General features: G+C 39.6%; 1 protein-coding gene across 15 annotated transcripts in view; it reads left to right on the top strand.

Annotated features, from left to right (window-relative positions):
• Nucleotides 1–19,793, top strand: part of LRRC7 (leucine rich repeat containing 7) — a 184,103-nt gene that overhangs the window by 120,877 nt on the left and 43,433 nt on the right. For 14 of the 15 annotated variants that reach the window (XR_014565299.1, XR_014565300.1, XM_083742903.1 and 11 more), the window contains 7 exons: nt 1,783–1,927; nt 3,840–3,912; nt 10,440–10,569; nt 13,082–13,197; nt 15,364–15,433; nt 16,621–16,720; nt 18,368–18,492. Coding sequence is in view for 12 of the 15 variants with exons in the window: in XM_083742903.1 (XP_083599029.1) it covers nt 1,783–1,927; nt 3,840–3,912; nt 10,440–10,569; nt 13,082–13,197; nt 15,364–15,433; nt 16,621–16,720; nt 18,368–18,492 (759 nt within the window). In the remaining 3 variants the exon portion in view is untranslated. Of the gene's footprint in view, nt 1–1,782; nt 1,928–3,839; nt 3,913–10,439; nt 10,570–13,081; nt 13,198–15,363; nt 15,434–16,620; nt 16,721–18,367; nt 18,493–19,793 lie in introns of those variants that run through there. The other variant, XR_014565298.1, reaches the window with a different exon arrangement.

Here is a 19,793-nt window from a genome sequence, read left to right on the forward strand (position 1 = left end):
ACTAGATCTGATACAAATATTTCTAATCATTCTTCTGTGTGGAACAAGAGAATGCACTCCAGCAGCTTGTGAGACACCATCTCAACAAGAGATGAATGCTGCTTATAGACATGCTAGTTGCAGATCACACACATCTAGAGTGGTTTTGGGGATGACAGCCAGATGAGTATATGGTAACTTCTGCGTTCATATAGTAACGCAGGATCATGATGTCTAAAGGGTGAAGTTGTTCTAGGAAATAGTACAGTGAGAATGTGTAGCCCCCTTGGATCTCTGGTCCTAAGTAAAGCGCACACACACACACTGGTGGCCCTGCCCCCTGGACTCATGGTTTATCTCTATTTTGCCTCCTCTTGTAATAGTTTTTCCTGCCTTCAGCTGTCAGTTTATTGAGTTTGGCATGAAATAAATCACTATAGTGTGAATCCAGCAGGACCTAACCCCAGAAGAAAGGCACTTCTGCTTATGTCAGTTCTCCCCTTGAGCTTCAGCCCCCTCCCGAACATATCCAGTGCTGTTCTGTAGGGGCCCCTTTTTTGTAAGCTGAAGCAGGAAGAAGGAAGTAGGGAAGCTATAATCTGTGAATGGAACTCTGATCAGTGTTCTTAGGCTCCAGCTCAATGATTTTAAGAGAATTTTAATATAAGAATTCTAGTTCAAGCACACAGAGTAAATCATCATAAGGCAAATTTCTGTGCTGTGACTTGAACAGAGGGTAGTGTTTTCTGTACAGCTTTTGCCTAGCCCATAGCATGTAGAAGTCCATTTTCAATTTAAATACTACAGTATATGCTACAAAAATGCCTTTGGGTAACAACATTGCTACTTCAGCTCAATATAAGAGCACTCTAGTTCAATTGGCAATGTGATTTAGTGCTTGTAGAACTTTTACAAACCCTTTAAATGTATTTATACATATCCAAAGTAAGTGTTGGATTCTGTTTCACATATTCATATCTGTTTGATGATTAGCAGTGTCAGAGTCGACAGCGCTTACCATCTGTTGTGTAGTGCTCAGGTAATTCCAATTCAACAACTGAAATTCATAAAAGGATCACGTGCAGGAATGGTGCAATTTAGTAAAGGCTCCGCATGCAACATCCTTATTTTCTGCATTAAGACACTGAAATATTCTTACATTTAAGAACTATTCAGATGTATCTTTATAAATAGCACTAATGATTTTCACTGATATTTTGAGAGCCGCCTAAAGTCTGTGAAATAGGTTAGACAAGTAAGGGCAGCTCTATGTAGAGCACACTGCAATAATCCAATCTGGAAGTTATGGGGTTGAGAAATAATGGGCATGAGGGGTCTGTGTGTAACTTCAATATCCCTGTCTAGACACCCCTTTCGGTTTGTTAGCTCACTGCTCTGAACTCACATTTATTGGTTAAGCAAAGGTAGTAGGGTGAATTGGGAATATGGGAGGTATGTGTAGGCCTTCCAATTCCTTGCAACAATCTGTGCCACAGACTCTGTGGATGCACTTATACAAAAAAATTCTCTGTTAGGATCCTGTCTTGTGTGAGTCATTGGGAAAAATCAAACCTCACCATTTAAGTAGTGATCATTGTTGCAGTATCTTTAGATACAATTTTAGAACAGTGGTTTTTCTAGCGTACTTGACCAATGAAACATCAGACCAGATCACTTTTGCTTCTGTAATCACCATTACCTTTCTGTTAACTTTAATTTCTAAATATTATTGCTGTTAACCATTGGTGCTTGATACGAAATGTAAATCTAACCAACAACCTATTCTTATGTGATGTCATCAAGCCTATAGGAAGGTTAAAGCAGCTGGTGTACTTGGATATGTCAAAAAATAGGATAGAAAGTATAGATATGGACATATCAGGATGTGAAGCCCTGGAAGATCTACTGTTGTCATCCAACATGCTACAACAACTGCCAGATTCTATAGGTAAAGAAAGAAATGTTGACTAAATGTGTGGTTATGTGTGAGAGGTTGTTGCTAAGAAAATGGGTTTTTTGTTAATAGATGGTTTGGATTCAAGGGTCCGTTTCTTCTGAATCAAGATTAAGATTTATCTGCCTCCCCTATCATTCATTATCCTGTAACTACTATTAGCAACTTTATCTCTAAAATAACATACTATTTTTATGTTAAGAGTTAAGAATTATATGAAGAATACAGGTATAACGTTTTGAAGTTTTACTTCATAATACAGAAAAGTGTTCCTGGTCACATTGCCTTGCATCACAGTTTTATGTGTAGAAACTCATATTTGAATATGAGGTGCAATTATTTTTTAATGCTAGAATCTGTCCACAGGTTTATTTTTAACTGTAATACATGTGTTAGGGAGGTGTGTCTGTAATTTAGTTTCCTGCTATGAAGAAATACTCTGGAATGGCTTTTCTCACATTACCTAAAATTCATGTCCTCAGGCACAAGTGTGAAACTTCATGCGCAAAAAGACAAAATAGCAATCCACTGTTAAACTGCATGACTTGTATCTAGTGCTAGTTCTGCTCAGAGTAGACCCACTGAAATTAACAAACATGGCTGACTTGGGCACATTCATTTCAGTGGTCCATATTCAATTGTTGCACGAGGAAAAGCCAGTGCAAGGATTCATGCTAGCACAATAAGAATTCCCCCTCTCCCCCCATCCTGCACCATCACCAAATCTAGTCTGGAGGGGTTAGAACCTCCCGGAATAGATTTAGGGGGCTTTGTGGGGAGGAGAGGAGAAAAGGTTCCATGGCACCAATAAAATCCTTGTTTCTGATGGAGCCTTAGCTACTGATGCAATAGGTCTAACGAAGAGTAAAAGGTAAAGGTAAAAGAACCCCTGACCATTATGTCTAGTTGCGGACGACTCTGGGGTTGCGGCGCTCATCTCGCTTTATTGGCCGAGGGAGCCGGCGTACGGCTTCCTGGTCATCTGGCCAGCATGACAAAGCCACTTCTGGTGAACCAGAGCAGTGCACGGAAATGCCGTTTACCTTCCCGCCGGGGCGGTACCTATTTATCTACTTGCACTTTGATGTGCTTTCAAACTGCTAGGTTGGCAGGACTAACGAAGAGTAGAACTTACCGTATTTTTCACCCTATAGGACGCACCGTCCCATAAGGTGCACCTAGTTGTTTTGGGGGGAAATAAAGGGGGGGGGAATTATTTTTCACCCAGGCGCGGGGAGGGGGAGGCCCGCCCGAGCTTCGCCCGACACCAGCCCCCAAACAGGCAGCTCTCTGCAAACCGTGGGAGCCCAGCGCTGGCTCCCGCTGCTTGCTGAGAGGTCCATGAAGCCTGGACGCACTGAGCTCAGCGAGGGCAGGCTTCAGCATGCAGGCAACTCTCCGCGAAGCCTGGAGAACGAGAGGGGTTGGTGTGCGCCGACCCCTCTCGCTCTCCAGGCTTCACCGAAAGCCTGCATTCACCCCATAGGACGCACACACATTTCCCCTTCATTTTTGGAGGGGGAAAAGTGCGTCCTATAGGGCGAAAAATACGGTAGTTAAATTCTACCCTGTGGTTTTTGCAATTAGAAGATACTGTGTTTGCAAATTTAGGATTCACATGAGAAAATTTGTTTGAAACTACTGTGTAGCCACCTGTGTAGAGGATTCTTTTGAACTGGCTGAGAATCCTTTATTTCAAAAATACTATTCATTATTCCATTTATTTTGTTACTTCTGCTGAAACTGGCCTCAGAATAGGCACTATGACCACTAGTATTGAGAGTTGAAAAAGGGGTGTACTTCACATTAAAAAAATAATTTAGGGGGAAAATATGCTGTTTTCAATATCTAACACATCTCTCTCTCTCTCTCTCTCTCTCTCTCTCTCTCTCTCTCTCTCTTTCAGGGCTCTTGAAAAGGCTTACAACTCTAAAAGTAGATGACAATCAACTCACAATTCTCCCCAATGCCATTGGAAAGTAAGTGGTGGAAGTTTATAGATTTAATGTACTTAGCCATAAGGTTGTTTTCAAGACAAATGTGTATTTTCTGTCTCAGGAGGAAATGGACACTTAACCTTTCCTGGGTGGGCGCCTGTTGCGGTCTCTCATGCTTGGCCGCCATATGTCCAGGTGGTCATTAGGGGAGTTCCCTCTGGCAACCTGGACTTCTGGCTTGAGTTCCCGCTGGCTGCTGCATCTCAAATGGGCCAATCAGTGGCCTCCCATGGGGTGTGTGCCTCGCCAACAGGTAGCGCATTGGCTGTACATGTGCCCTCACAGCTGGTGAGTCATAAAAGCTGGGAGCACTGAGGAAATAGTTTTTAGCTTACACCAGGATGTTGTCTTGCTTGAGTTTTATCTGAACATCTCAGAATGATCTTTCCACATCCTGCACATCCATCATGACTTAGCCTTCTACATTGATAGGACAGCTGTGTTTCAACATGATCCTTTTCTTTCCCATGTGTTCTGAGGGCTCTAGAAAGATTCTACCTGCATTGACTCAGGGCCTCTCATGTTGTTTTCTGTAAGCTTTAATTTTGCTATGGACTGGCATAGCTCCCCAGTACCAATGGGAGTCCACATCTACTTTTACAAGAGCCACAGCCTTTCAAAGAGGAATTTCCAGCTTCTTTTGCAGGCATCTTTGTTTGTCAGGCATGATGCTATGGATATTTAGGCTTGGGCAGGTACCTCTATTTGATGGGCTGTGTTGAGCTCAGCAATTACTAGTCAGTACTTGCCCCACCTTGGGGTAAATTAGCTTGCTATTCTACCATGTGTGAAACTGCACAAAGACCCCAAAGAGAAGCAGGTTGTTTGCCTGCAACTTTAGTTCCTGTGGTCATATGTTCACTCAAACAACCCACCCTTTTTCACACCTCCTGTCACTCAAGTGTTTCCTTATATAACTGCCATCCGCTAGTATCTGAGAGGGAATGTAGGAACTACACCCCTTGAACGTGTGCTTTGGGCAGATTTCCTGCCAAAATGTTTATCAGAAGGTTTCAGACTTCGCACAGGTACAGAACTCCATGTATGTGCCTGCACAAATGACTACTCAAGGAGCTACAGTTTAAGATAAGCAACCTGTTTTTCTTTAAGTATCATTGATTTCGTTTGAAGAACTGAGCACATGCTTAAATCTCTTCTGTTAAGATCGATGGGAATTACAAGTGCTTAACTTGAGCTGTGCTGTGCTCATAGTGTTCTTTTTTGTTATACAAAATTTTGAAATGCTTTCCAAATACAATGCCTGCTTTTTGTGGGACATGTGGGGGATAACTTAACAGCCTACTCCTTACAGCTTCATTGCCTTGTGTAGTGAGAAATAAACAGACAAGGGCATAACAGCAGCTACATGTTCTGGTAAATAAACTGTTACTTTCTTGATCTAGTTCCATTGCAGCACAGGGAAGGAATCACTGTAGCACTCTTAAACCTTAACTCTGCTCCTTAATTATAAAGTTGAATCAGTTTTTTAAATTGAAAGGTAAAAATAATATAAAATTCAAAGACTATCAAGATTCTTTTAAATTTCCCTTACTAAGTGGAGTTACAGAATAATTTTAACAACTAAGTATAAAACAATAAGTGCTTTGTAGAATCATATTTATTTATAAATAATAGCTTTGGTAGCATTTTCCAGATGTTTAGCAAGAGCTTAATGAGCGGTAATAAAAAACAGATACATAAATTACTACTTTATTGAGATGATAGCTTTGGCAGACAGTGTTTTGTTCTATTTTTATCATTTGTTTAGCTGCTGAGAGTTTTGTGAGAACTCCAGTAAATATATGTTGCATCATGTAAAGTGTCATTTATGAATATTTTTTATATATGATTCAGTTTGGACTGTACAGAAATTGTGCAAGAAGAACCTTGCTTTTCAGTGATGTGCAAGTTAAAACTATTTATGTTAAAGATTTTTGTTGTTGTTTGATTTAAATTTGCAATGGAAATTTTTCCATAAGAATTCTTTTATGAAATGATTATTTAAATTCACAGAAGGATGGGACAATTTAAATAATGGGGGGGGGGGGAGCTCTCAATGAGTCACAGTTGCAAGCTCATGAGTGCCACCATCCACAACTGTCTTCCACACATTTGCAAACCAATTTTTTAAAAGAAATTTTAGGTACCGTATTTTTTGTTCTATAAGACTCACTTTTTCCCTCCTAAAAAGTAAGGGGAAATGTGTGTGCGTCTTATGGAGCCAATGCAGGCTGCGCAGCTATCACAGAACAGCAAGAGGGATTGCTGCTTTCGCTGCGCAGCGATCCCTCTTGCTGTTCTGGCTTCTGAGATTCAGAATATTTTTTTTCTTGTTTTCCTCCTCCAAAAACTAGGTGCGTCTTGTGGTCTGGTGCGTCATATAGAGTGAAAAATACGGTATTTTCTAAAGCTTTGCTCTGTTAGCAGTTACTGCAGCAGCATGGGATCCAGCCACAGGAAAGTGGCAACCAGGCTACAGAAATCATGTATAATGGGATCTAATAGGCTTTTTTCCTTCTCTCTCTTTTATTATCTATATTTATTGATACTTGTCAATAAATATACTGCACTTGACCATTAGTAGAACACGCCGTGTTTCCTTCCTTGCAGATGTGCTCATCTTCAAAGTATCTTAACTAGACCGAAAGCTTCTTACCATTTTGAAATGATGCTTGCATATTTTTGTCTTTATACTGAATCTTTCAGATGAGATCCATATAATTTTAGAATCTTGATGACCATGTCTGGCATGAATATAGCAATTATCATTTACATCTCATAATTTGTCAATTTACAATGACCATTTTGTTTCATTCTCATTTTGCAATTGAGAGGTTATTACATCATCCTAAGTCCTTATAACATTTTTCATATTTGAGAGATATATTCAGCTGTACAAATAGGATTTTCTTCCCCTTTAGCCCCACAGTTCTCGGTGCGGGAGGGGCAGGTGCAGCGGGTGAAGGAGGAAGCAAATGCTGTTGCATCCACAGACAAGATATTAGATTGCTCCCTTAATGCTTACGTAATGAATGATTTTGTGATAGCACTTTGCTTCAATCCTGAATGCCTTTGCTCTGAGCAATACATGTCTCTTCATTTACACAGAAGCACATATAAAGTAGCTTTATACTGAGTTATACCATTGGTCCATCTATCCCAGTATTGTCTACTCTGATTGTTGATGGCTTTCACAGTGGTCTTTCTCAGTTCTGCTACCTGAAATCCTTGAACTGAAGGTGCCAGGGATTGAATTCAGCATTTGGTTAGTGTGGATGCGTTTGAAACGCAACATTCCCCTTCTTCCATATATTCTGTATTGCCATTCTAGGGACTGGTGGCATCTGAAAGGGAATTGCAATAAATGATAACGTTTCTTGTCTGGCTGTAGCATCACTGAAGGTGCAGCATGATCATTTTGCCAGGTGGTCTACTAAAGCACAGTCACCTATGTCTACATCTTCTGTCAGCGTAAGCCTAAAGTGGATCTGGGCCAAGTTGTCTGAATGCTGCCTTTAGAAATGATCACTTCCTCTGGCTTAAATTACAGCTTGGCAGCCGCAAGCATATAATGAAAAGCCTAACAAAGCTTTCAGCTGTTCTCTTTCCAACCCACTTCATGAATCACTGTGCAGTTCTCAAGAGGATGACACACTTCAGTCCTCCAGGCTAGTGTGGTCTAGTAGCTAGTTGCAGGGGAGATGTGTGGGGAACCAGATGGGCTGTGGGTTGTGGAGCAGCTGCTTTTAGATTTGTTCGTCTGAGGAATGTCGAAGTAAATAACTGAAGGCCATATTGGGCACTTGCTATTTTACTGTTGCCAATAAATTTATGGGGGAAAGCTTTGATCTTGGTCATTTGTAAAATATAATACTTCTGTAAATGAGAAGTCAGTGTGTACCCCCTTCCCTCCTGTCCTGGGTAGTTGGTAGCCAATATTATACCTGCTACATAACCATAACATTATGGTAGTTCAGGATTTATTGAAACAGTTTCTTTTTAATTCAGTCAAGCTTTCAACAGAGAGTGCCACTTATCAGGCTGTTTTAGCAGTTAAATTCACAGAATTATTGCAGAATTATTTTGTAGGATTATGGAAACTTGTTTATTTATTTTCATGTTTATCTTACCCTGCATCAAATCAAGTGACCACAAGGGTGGGACACATCAATTATTAAAAACAACATCAATAAAAAATTGAGAACAGTATACAATTCATAAATATTATAACTGCTCTCTCCAAGTATCAGTGGCTGAGTACCCTACATCATTAAAAATCTGGATAAAGAGGTAAGTTTTAACTTGGTGCTGAAATCCAACCAGCGTAGACACCAACCTAAACTCAAGGTGGAGGGCATTCCACAACTTTCCACAGGTCTCTTCACAAGTCTCAGGTGTATGAAGCCCACTTGGTGATAGAATAGTGAGTATAGCATCTCCAGCAGGCAGGATAATATAGGATGAAGTGCTCCTTCAGGTAACCTAACCCTAAAATTTTTAGATCATTATAAGTCAGCATTACAACCTTAAAATAAGCACAGTAGCATATTGGCAGACTGTACAAACTCTTCAGAACTGGTGTTATATGAACTAAACTGGCTGAACCACTCCATACTCTTGCCATGGTGGTCTTCCCCTGCTACAACTTCTGAACCATTTTCAAGAGCAGAGCCCCACATAGAGTATGTTAGAGTAATCTAACTTGGAAGTTACCAAACTGCAGGATCCTGCTGCCAGGCTATCACCGTCTAAGAATGGCTGTAGCTGGCAAGCAAACTGCAGCTACTAATAGGTGTTCCAAGACATGTGAATCCAGGGGCACCTCCAGATGCCATCAGAAGGAGTGCAGCTCCCTCCAGAATATGCCATCTATCCAGCTCTTGAACACAAGAATCTCCTGTCAACAGGATTGCTATCTTGTCAGGATTCAGCTTCAGTTTTGGCTGTCATCCAACCCATTACTGCTTCCAGACATCCGTCCAACAACTGCACAACCTCCCCTGTCTCAGATGATATGTAAAGGCAGTGATTGGTATCAGTGTATTTATGGAATAATACTCCTAGCGCAGTGGGCCTCAGCTTATGCTCACTTTACTGACACAATCACGACCTTAGGTGCATGGCCAATAAGTAAGTAAATAAATGGTGAGCTGGGAAAACCCACCATGGAAAGAGTTTTTAAGCCCTCCACCTCACTTACCAGGCTTTGGGAGGGAGCTTGAAGGGCCGTGAAATGCTTTCAGAGCCCTCCTGCCTCCTTCCCAGATACCTTACTTACTGGGCATTGGGGATGACGTGTAAAAGCTCTGGGAAAGTCCCAAGAGCGTGGTAAGTGAGGCGGAGGGCAGGGCCAACTCTGGACAGGTGGGGTGGGGGGTGCACCAGGGATGGGTGGGTTCCTGGCTTTACGCAATGGCAAGAGCTTTTTGATTCATCTGTCTCGCTTACCTGGCTCTGGGAGCATCCCAAGGCTTGTGCAGTAAGTGAGGCAGAGGGCAAGGCCTGCTCCAGACAAGTTGAGAGTGGTTCCTGGGAATCCTGGCTTCACACAATTTTGCCTTTGCATGTGGACTTTTAGAACTGAACCCTCATGTAAGTGGCAGGTCCACTGTACCTTGAAGAACTCTCAGAATGGCTGTAACATCTATTTAAACAGCATGGGGGACAGTATGGAATTGTCTTGGTGCCATTCTCTGGAAACAGCCCTGTAGGTAGAAGTTGAACCTCTGTTTCACCATGTTTCTGACTTCCAGCTACAGAACTGATTCAGAAGGAAACAGTGGTCAGTGCTATCAAAAGCCACCAATAAGTCTAGGAGACTTAGCAGGGTTGCATTCCCATAGTACAGGTCAGTCAGATCCACCAAGATTATTTCAGTACTAAAACTGGGCCTGAAGCCAGACTGAAATTGGTCTAGACAATCCCTTGTAAAATATGTATTACTTAAGTAATACTGGAAAGTGTTTCTGCAGTTTTATTACAGTACATTTATTGTCAGTATAAGACTCAGTTGCTAGCATTTCTACTTAAAGGATTCATGGTTAAGATATCTCTTGATGGGGCCTGTTTATGCATGATAAAATTGCATATGTCAATTTTGCTTCATATGCAAATGGGAGGAGACCAATACACACATCTGCCGTAATTACATGTGGTAGGAACTTTCTGCCAATCATATACACGTGACAAAATATACATGGGTTTGCCATATACTACTGCATAAATGCTCTTCCTGTGCCTTTATTATTAGTTAGTGTTGATAGTAGTGCCCTAGGTGGACCACTCCTCTGCTTCAACTAGAAAGCATTTCCTAATATAATTCCATTATGTCCTTCAAATGCATATTTTGTACTGCAGCTCAAAAATGTGTAAGATACTTATATTTTTGTCATTTGAAAGTCTTATGTTTGCATAGTTTGCAGATCTGGAATGTTAAGATTTAGATAATAAAAAACCCTAGTGATAGATGGCTTTGTGACATAGACTAACAAATGTACTTAACGTTTCAGTTTATCTTTATTAGAGGAATTCGACTGCAGCTGTAATGAACTAGAGTCTCTACCTCCCACCATTGGCTACTTGCACAGTCTGCGGACACTAGCTGTAGATGAAAATTTCCTGCCTGAACTGCCTAGAGAAGTAAGAATATATTATGAAATATGATTACTTTAAAATTTCCCTGTCTTTATCCAGAATAAATTTACACTGAAGGCACTATTACCGAATCAGAGTTTGTTCTCAATACAAAAGGGCAATATTCACATAAGAATGATGAATTTCAAACATTTTTAATTTCTAAAGTTTTGTATCAGCTTGTAAATGTTACATCATACTTTGAAAATAGGGCAATTTGGAAGTTAACAATCCAGTGCAACCATTAGGTAACAATTTATTTCTTCAGGGAACAGTGCCCACAAGGAGGAGTCAATATGCTGGCCACTCCTTTGCCACAATGCTTTCTGTACACATTTCTACTCTTTTTTACTGAGGATGCTTCCAACACGTTCAGGAGCTTCAGGCTGATGTCATTCTTGGTGCACCATCTTCATTCCCAGAACTGTTGTATGAAGACATGACGAACCAAGTAGACTGGGACCCTATGGTTACAATTTTTCATCTTCATGTGAGCCTTTCCTAACTGAGAGCTTGGAAATTGAACAGCAGTGGTTTTATCAATTTGGTGCAGCTGAGGTTGTTAGACATAATGCCCAAAATTGATTAACTTGTCTGCAAGATGGTATCTAGTAACTAGTTCTACTAGAATACACAGTTGATTTCCTTACACAGTGTAATGGTGTGGGAACAGAGCTTCTAAAGGCAAGCCTTTCAGTGTTTGAGTTTATTCAAACTGGGGTTAAAAACCCCCCAGACATTTTTGGAAATTACCTTGCTTGCAAGGGTTTTTGGTTTCTAAAGTGTGCATTCACTTAACCCTATAGTGGGTCAAAGGTTTCCAACTTGGAATCATAATGCAGTTCTCATCGATCAATATGTTGAGCATATGCTTTTTCCACTCAAGAGTTTGAGATTATCAGTATTGGGATTCATTCGGATATAAAGGGTTGAGTACATTCTAAAAGAATAAAAGGCATATCCACTCCCAGTTGGTGGCAACTTGTTACCCTTAGGTTAGGATTCAAATGATTCTTGCATGTTTATGAGTCTGTTCCTCTTTGGCTTTCTGATTATTGGTTGAATATTGTTTTTGTATTTATTTGTTTTGATTTTGCATTGGTTTAAGTCTTTATACCTTGTATGTGAATAGAAATACATTTTATAAATAAATAAAATAAATTATGTTTCGCTAGATTTGAAAACCACCTTCACTCAGTTTGTTGCACATTGTCTTCTATCCCTCTGAATAAATTGTCTGTTAGTGTTGTATAAGTTGTGGACAAAATATGCAGGAACAGAGAAATAGTTCCAAAGGGGGCTCTCCATGCAAATATCAAATCTGGGCAAAAGCTGCAAAGTGAAAACGTTCCATCCTAGGGGGAGATGAAGTCAATTTCTCAACCTGTGTTATAATCCAGAACAGCTGACACTAACGAATCTGGCTTCTAAAAGCATAATTCCAACTCCTGTCAGTCAAAAGTATGGGTTTTGCAGCCAAGTCCAGTGTTCTTTGTCACAATCTTTGCCAGGTTCTTGGTTAAAGCTTTGGTATGATGGTGATAAAGAACCACTCAATCTAAGCAACAGCAGTTTCTGTAGCTTGAATGCAGGAATACTCATTCAAGGCATTTGCAAAGCAGTGACATGAGTTCAAGCCACACATCTGTTAAACACTATAGATCATTTTTACATTCTTCTCCCACATGACATCACTTCATCAGAAAATGTCTAAAATATACAAGACTCAAGCCTAGCTTCTGCTCACATCCACATTGCATATCTTGAGAAATGGGTGATATTGGCATGGGAATAAACTGTATCATGTACCTTGTGGCTTGTATCTTCTCTTGTGACATATATGTTGGAGTGGTTTTCAAGTGGCTTATACTGCATTACATCATAGCTTAGGTGATGTCAGGGGAGGCCTTAAGGTGCCACATCTCTGTCCCGACAGACATTTCTGTGAGGCAGTTACTTAGAAAGGCTTGGTAACCTAAGGGAGTAGTTTTCATATAACATAGAGGGAGTAGCATCTAGATGATAAGTGGTGGGTGGGATTTACGTGTACTTAACATTGGGATCTAAGTTTTTCATGGGTAATGAATGCAAAGGTATGTGATTTGTAAAAGAGGGTTCCATTTGTGCTTGCAAGGCTCTATACTTTATGCATTGCTAATGCATGATAATGCGACTACCATGGAGCATGGAGTTTCTTCCATAAACAATCTAAATAGGTCAAATTAGGATGTGTTTAAAAAGGTAAAGGTACCCCTGACCGTTAGGTCCAGTTGCGGATGAGGTTTAGGATGACTTAATTAGGCTAGAGGTCAGACAAAGAGAAAAGCATTCATATTTTCTGGAATTTTTATACTGCTTGGTGCTTTTCCCTAATTGATAAGCATCAAGATCAGCACCAAACAACATGTAAAAAAGCATATATAATTAAGTTATTTTAAAGATGTAACTAAGCTACCTATATAGATGGCAATTCTGGTGACATAGCCTATGCCTTAACAATTGTTTTTGACGCCTACAGATTGGAAGTTGTAAGAATGTAACAGTTATGTCTCTGCGCTCTAACAAACTGGAATTTCTTCCTGATGAGATTGGACAAATGCAGAAACTCAGAGTCTTAAACTTGAGTGACAACAGGTAATGTTTTTTATTATTTTAGATTTCTTGCATAATCAGTGCTCTTTTGAACCGAGAACTGTTCAAAATGCATCCTAACATTTTTCTCTTAAAGCATTGCCAGATTATCAGCTGACAGAACAACATATGTGCAGATATGTTAATTTGTTTCATGGGATGCAGACAGCTTTTCTCAAGGAAGCATTTCTCTTTTTCATTAGTTGAACAACAGCAGTGACATTATTGTTGGCATAAAGTTATTTAGGTGCTGCACAAAGTTTATTAAATAACACAATACCTTCCACAGGGTTGCAAACTAATGGATGTAATTAAAAAGGAGAAGGAACAAGGACACAGTTGCTCTAAACCATGTAGCGTAGAGAGAAAAGAGAAATGTCAAAAACGTTTCTGGTTTAGAAAGCCACAAGAGGCTACTTCATCAAAGGAGGAAGGCAGAGCTAAAACTGGGAGGTTCTACAAACCAGTGGAGGTTCTACAAACCTCTGGTGTCCAACTCGCAGAACAGGATGACCTTCTCCTCTGAATGAGAATTACATTTAATTCATAAAGAAGAATGCAAACATTTGATAAATGTTGCAGATAGTCTCTCTCTCTCTCTCTCTCTCTCTCTCTCTCTCTCTTTTTGCTTAAATATTTCAGGTCATTTTATGAATAATATGTCATCAACTGACATTTTCCAGAGGCTGCAGTAATTAAAGCCAAAATCCTATGATTCATTTAACTGAAAAGGGTAGCAAAAAAAATTCAACTTCAACTAATTTAAACATCCCTCTTCTTCTTGTTGGAACTAATTAGAGTTTTCTATATAGCACTTGTTTCCCCCCACATGCAGTCATTTAAAACACAAAAGTGGGAATAATTTCACAGAATCAGCATACTGATATTGTGATTTAATTTTCATTTAGCATGAACCATGTTTGTAAATGTAGTGCCCTAATAGGGTTACAGGGTCTTGAAATCAAACATTCTGGTACTTGGATGGGGCCTGTGTTATATGGAATGTAAAGGGTTAAAAGGTAACTGGCTGCAACCATTGCTCCTCCTATGATTCAGTGAGTAGGATTTATGGTATGTTTGTGTGTGTTTTTAGCTCTCTACCTGTTCAGTTCTATGTAAGCTGGACTCAGAACTAGTCCTGTTTATTGTCCGCTTCATAAAGCAACTGTCTTTCTGTCCCCTTGGAGTCTTCTGTAGTGCACGGTTAACAAGAAGGTATGCCACTGAATAAGTAGACACATAAAGAGGGACCCAGTTAAGAATATTTTGTGGTTCCTGTTTCTGCTGACCTCCCAGCCCAAGGGTTATGCCAGAAATACAGTTTCCAAGAAGTTGGTGTGTCGGAACAATGTGCACCACAACTGGAGAAAATGGAAGCAGAGCTCTGAAGTATAAAGCTTTTCTGGTGGAACAGATATAAAGGACAGCAGGTTCCAAACTGCCCTATTTCTGCATGTTGTTAGAGAAGAGGCTAGGGAGGGTGTCAGAATGAGATTTATGATGGACACAAGGGAAAAGCATTAATCCCAGTGTCACAGATTTAAAGATGCTTGCCCTGCGGTGAGAGGGCACTTTCATAGGAGACTGCTAAGCTTGCCCTCATGTTTGAGCACATATCCAGCATAACAATGAAAGCTATTCCTAAAAAAAGCACAAGCCTTTATTAATTCTTTTGTAAATGCATGCTAGCGTGAAAGTGATTCATAAGGATTTTATTCTGGTAGCAGTCAAAAGTGAGACATTTAGCAGCTGGAAGACATTTGCAGGGTTTCCTTGCAGCAATGGTGTTCTTGAATTTGGAATACTGCCTTGGCTAAAAACTTAACACATAACAATAGATTAGGTAGGGGGTACACACACACACACACACACACACACACACACACACGTGTGTGTGTGTGTGTGTGTGTGAGAGAGAGAGAGAGAGAGAGAGAGAGAGAGAGAATATCTTCTCTGAGTATTTAGGAAATTAAATTATGTATACATTTTTAACTGGGAAAATATTCTTTGAAAAAGAATCAAGTATTTCCATAAAGATGTCTTTTAAAAGCAATTCAAGAGGATGACCAAAGTTGAAATTGCTGTCATCTGACTGTTAAAATGCTGCATAAATATCTTGACAATGTTTAAGTAAATACTCAAGTTGTCCCAATTTTGTTATTTTTACAGATTGAAAAATTTGCCTATCACTTTTACAAAACTTAAAGAACTTGCAGCTTTGTGGCTTTCAGACAACCAGGTAAAGATTTTAATGTCTGTTCTCATTTTAACAGCTAAATAAAAGGGCAGCAAGCTCAGCTGTATTTGTATTTGTAAAATATTTATGCTTTCTGGCGGGGGGGGGGGGATAAAAATTATGAGTATAATGCAAAATTGTTCAAAGCATCTCAAGTTCTGCTTCCTTCAAGTTCATCCGTATCATCAGATCTCCCAGCAAACCCCCAAATATTTTGGAGCACCAAGCAGTGCTAGCCCTACTGTTAGGCAGAGTGCAGTGACATGGGGAAGCAGTGAGATGTTGGGCGGCAAGAATTTACTAGTTCAAATAGCAACCTTTTAATGTATTTATTTCCTTCTGTACAATGTGATGGGTGTTTCACAAGGGAGGGTGCTTAAGCCCAAGACCTGTTGAGTCTAACCATCTGTCAGTGATGGGGAACCTTTGATCCACAGGCTTAATTTTGGTCTAGCCATACCCACCTGCCATCATATACAATGTGGAGTATTTGGCAGTTAAAGATATGCCTGGGCTGAAAGGGATTTTGCAGACAGTGACTCTCAGCTGATCACCGGTGCCAACAAAGCCCTATATGTTGTAAGCGACAAACATCAGTAGAGTATCAAGGCTTGCAAAGTACTATGCTTTTCCCTGCAGAGTTTGATTTCATTCTGACACCAGGTGTTTCAGAGGTTGGCAGCCCTTTCCAACTGTCAGACGTGGCCCATAGAAGGTTGGGGAAAGTAAGGTTCTGCCCCACTGGCTGGATCCAGTTCTCCATCCTTGCCATATAAAAGGAGGATGGAGTCTTCTATCTATGATAGAACTGTGGCATTGTAGAGATGTTACAGGAAGGACAGTGTTTATGTAAATGTAAAACAGATAATCAGTATGCAGGCTTCTGGATCATACTCTTAGTTTTAATGATACCGCAATTTCTTCTTTAGGACAAAAGGGTAGTAGCATATAGAACAGTACTGTATCTAAGTAATAAGAAAACAACACAGCACCATCTGTTGGTTGGAGCTGCTATTTCCTAATCATTACAATGCAATTTAATACCTAGAAATTATGTAGTTAGTATTGTTTTGATGAAGAATGTTAATTACAATGCTCATTGTAATGGGACACTATTTGTTAGTGTACATGATAATTTTAGATGCCATCATTTTGGAGTTATTGTAATGTTGTTTGCTTTGAATTTGCAGTCCAAGGCCCTTATCCCTCTTCAAACTGAGGCACATCCAGAAACAAAGCAAAGAGTGCTGACCAACTACATGTTTCCTCAGCAACCTCGTGGTGATGAAGGTACTTATCAAAAAAAGGAAAGCTATTCAGTAAATAATCAATGTTGACTTAAGTATTCTAAACAATTATTCTATAGATAGTTGTTGTTTTACAATACAAACCACTCCCTTCCCCACTTTTAACTTTCATTTTTGATTAACCATAGCAATGAAAGCTAGTGCCTGATTTGGCAGGGCTGCTAGGAATTCATGGGGGCATGACCAATGAGTGGTCACAGCACTGTGGCCAAGTTATTCTGGTTTTCTCACCATCGTCCTCCCTTGCTGTGGATACTTAGGCATTGCAGTTTTACAAACAGCACCTAACACAATTGAAAAGCGTCAGAAGGCGTCCCTGCTGTCACAGTTGCTTTCTTCTTAAAGATAGGTTGTGTGGTCCCCACCTGTTCTGGTTGTCTCCCTATCCTCCCATGAAAAAGGACTGTTAACAATATATTTACAGACTGTGGGAAAAGATTGTTTCCCAGTTTATTAACTTCTACATTCCCCAGTTTATTAATTTCTACATCTTTTCCCGCTAGAATGTGAAATAAGGTAAAGGGATATTAAGTAGACTAGGACCTGGGAGACCAGGATTAAACTCAGCCACAAAACTCACTGTGTGACCTTGGACCAGTCACTGTATCTCAACCTAACCCACCTCGCAGGGTTATAGTGAGGGTAACATGGGGAAAAGAAGACCCATGAATACCACCTTGAGCTTCAAATAAAAATGCTACCTCCTGCCTGCCTATCCCTGATTTTGAATTTGGGGGATAGGCTTCGAATAATGAACACAATTCAGACCTACAAACATTTGACTTGTAGGTCCTCAGCAAATCCAATATGTGACAACTGTCTGTTGGAACTGTGCTCCTGTACTACATATAGACTCTGCACACTGAGTTCTCATCTGCAGCGTCCTACTTTTTAAATAGCATTTTAAATTTGTTTTACAGTCTTTTTATCCTCACAACGACATGGTTGCTTTGATCACAGTTCAACAAAAAGAGCAGTACTAGCCCCTTCAAGACTAACACATTTATTATGGCACAAGTTTTCATGTCAGTTTCATCATTATTGGTAATCCATGAAAGTAATAATACATTTGCTAGCCTTTAAAGTGCTACTGGACTGTTGTTTTGTTTCTGCCGGCCCTTTGTTGAAAGTGTACAAGAGTAATATACCCCATGCCATACAATGAGCCTGTGACAGAAAATGGGTGGTGATCTTCTGGTGGGCTAGCTTAAAAAAAGATGGTAAAGAAAAGGCCAATAATTCTTGGTAATCAATGAAAGTTTCATTTCTGCTGTAAACCATTGTGGTTAGAAGTTAGAAACTGGCTCTGGATTGCCAGAACATCATATCAAATGAATTTGCTGAACTTTAGGCAAGTTGGTAGCTGGGAAAGGATGTATGTTTGCATGGACAAAAATCAAGAGTGACCTTAGCTCACAGCCCCAAGCATGCTCATACTGGGCTAACTTGAGGCCCACATGCTTTTGACTATTTGCACCCACAGATGTTCTTTATTTAAAATAAATAATTTAAGATTTGTACAGCACAGTGTTTCCAGTTCAGAGTTATTTGGTTGTTTAAGTTGATATTGTGGGTAAAGTTTTATTACTATGTATCTTTTGATTATGACGTTAATTTCTACTCTAATTAGATTTCCAGTCTGACAGCGATAGTTTTAATCCTACTCTATGGGAGGAGCAAAGACAGCAACGTATGACTGTTGCCTTTGAATTCGAAGAAAAAAAGGAAGAGGAGGAAAATGCAGGAAAAGTTAAGGTAACTAGGATTATCATCCTTGGGTTTTTTGTAGTAAATAAGTAGGTGGTTGTTAAGTGTGTGTTTAACCAATCTAGACATGAGTAAGGCTGCAATCCTATACTCACCTATCTGAAAATAAGTCCCATTGAACTCAGTGGTGCTTACTTCGACATGCAATGGATTGCACTGCAAATCTCTTTAAGAATTTGACTGTATTTCCTACTACCGTGATTGCACCTTCAATTACTGGCTAGGGCACATGAAATTTCCAGATGCACTGTTAAAATCTCATATTCCGCAGTAGTCAATTAGAAAGTCCTCTTTGATGGGCTGCCTCATTTAAGTGCAGTCCAGAAGTTTGCTCTTGCCTTTAAAAGTCAACCTGCTGATACGCATATTTTCTTGATGTCCTTCTCTTGATATTTGCCATAATGTCCACTTAAAGCATGTGACATTTAGAACTAAAGGGATTGGCACTTTTACAAATATATAGAGAGAGTAAGAATTAGATATTGCCTCACTGCAAATCTTGTTTTGCAGAACAGAAATGAAACTGATAGAAGTGAATCTTGCTGTGCTGTTTATGAGACACAATTACCAAAAGGATAACAATGTGTGATCAATAGAAACTGATGGCTTAGGTTCACAAAGACCATTTCTAATTCGCTAACTCAGAACTGTCACATCAGATGAAACAAACAGCCTTTTAAGCAGATATGTCTGTTCTGTATAAAATTGAGGGAGGGAAATAGGTTAGATTCCTTTATAAAAGCCAAGTGTAATGTGAAATGGCAGTTGCACAGGGAAAAAATATTGTAGGAGTCAAGTTAATTAACAAGTCCTGACGTAAATATCTTCTTTCAGAAGTTTAAACAAGGCACAAAAGACTTTATAAGACACAAAAATGGCTGATCTATTGCTCATCAGATTGCTATATTTAGCTCCAAGTAATCATTCCACAGCCACCAAAATTTCAACACCTTGAATATTACATTTCAGTGACAGCTGAAATTGTCACCTTAGTACAAGAGATGTTTTTTCTTGAATTTCTGTCTCCTGCACAAAAAAACTTTGCAGTCTCAGTGTTCATATGCATTTGTTCTTTCAAAACCAATGAAAGGATTCATAAGCCCATAATATAACAAACATGAAGACCACTTAGTGGGCATTCAGCTCTATCTTTTCAATAGTATATTCAGTGTTCACTAGAAGTATTACTTAGGTTTCCAGCCTACAAAGACAGCCCATATAGCATGCATTTTACACAATATTCTATAATACAGAAATTATTTTCTGATCTTTATATTAAAATTATGTCC

The sequence above is a fragment of the Podarcis gaigeae genome (genome assembly GCF_964106915.1).
Source record: "Podarcis gaigeae genome assembly, chromosome: 6".
In the NCBI taxonomy this organism is placed as follows: domain Eukaryota; kingdom Metazoa; phylum Chordata; class Lepidosauria; order Squamata; family Lacertidae; genus Podarcis; species Podarcis gaigeae.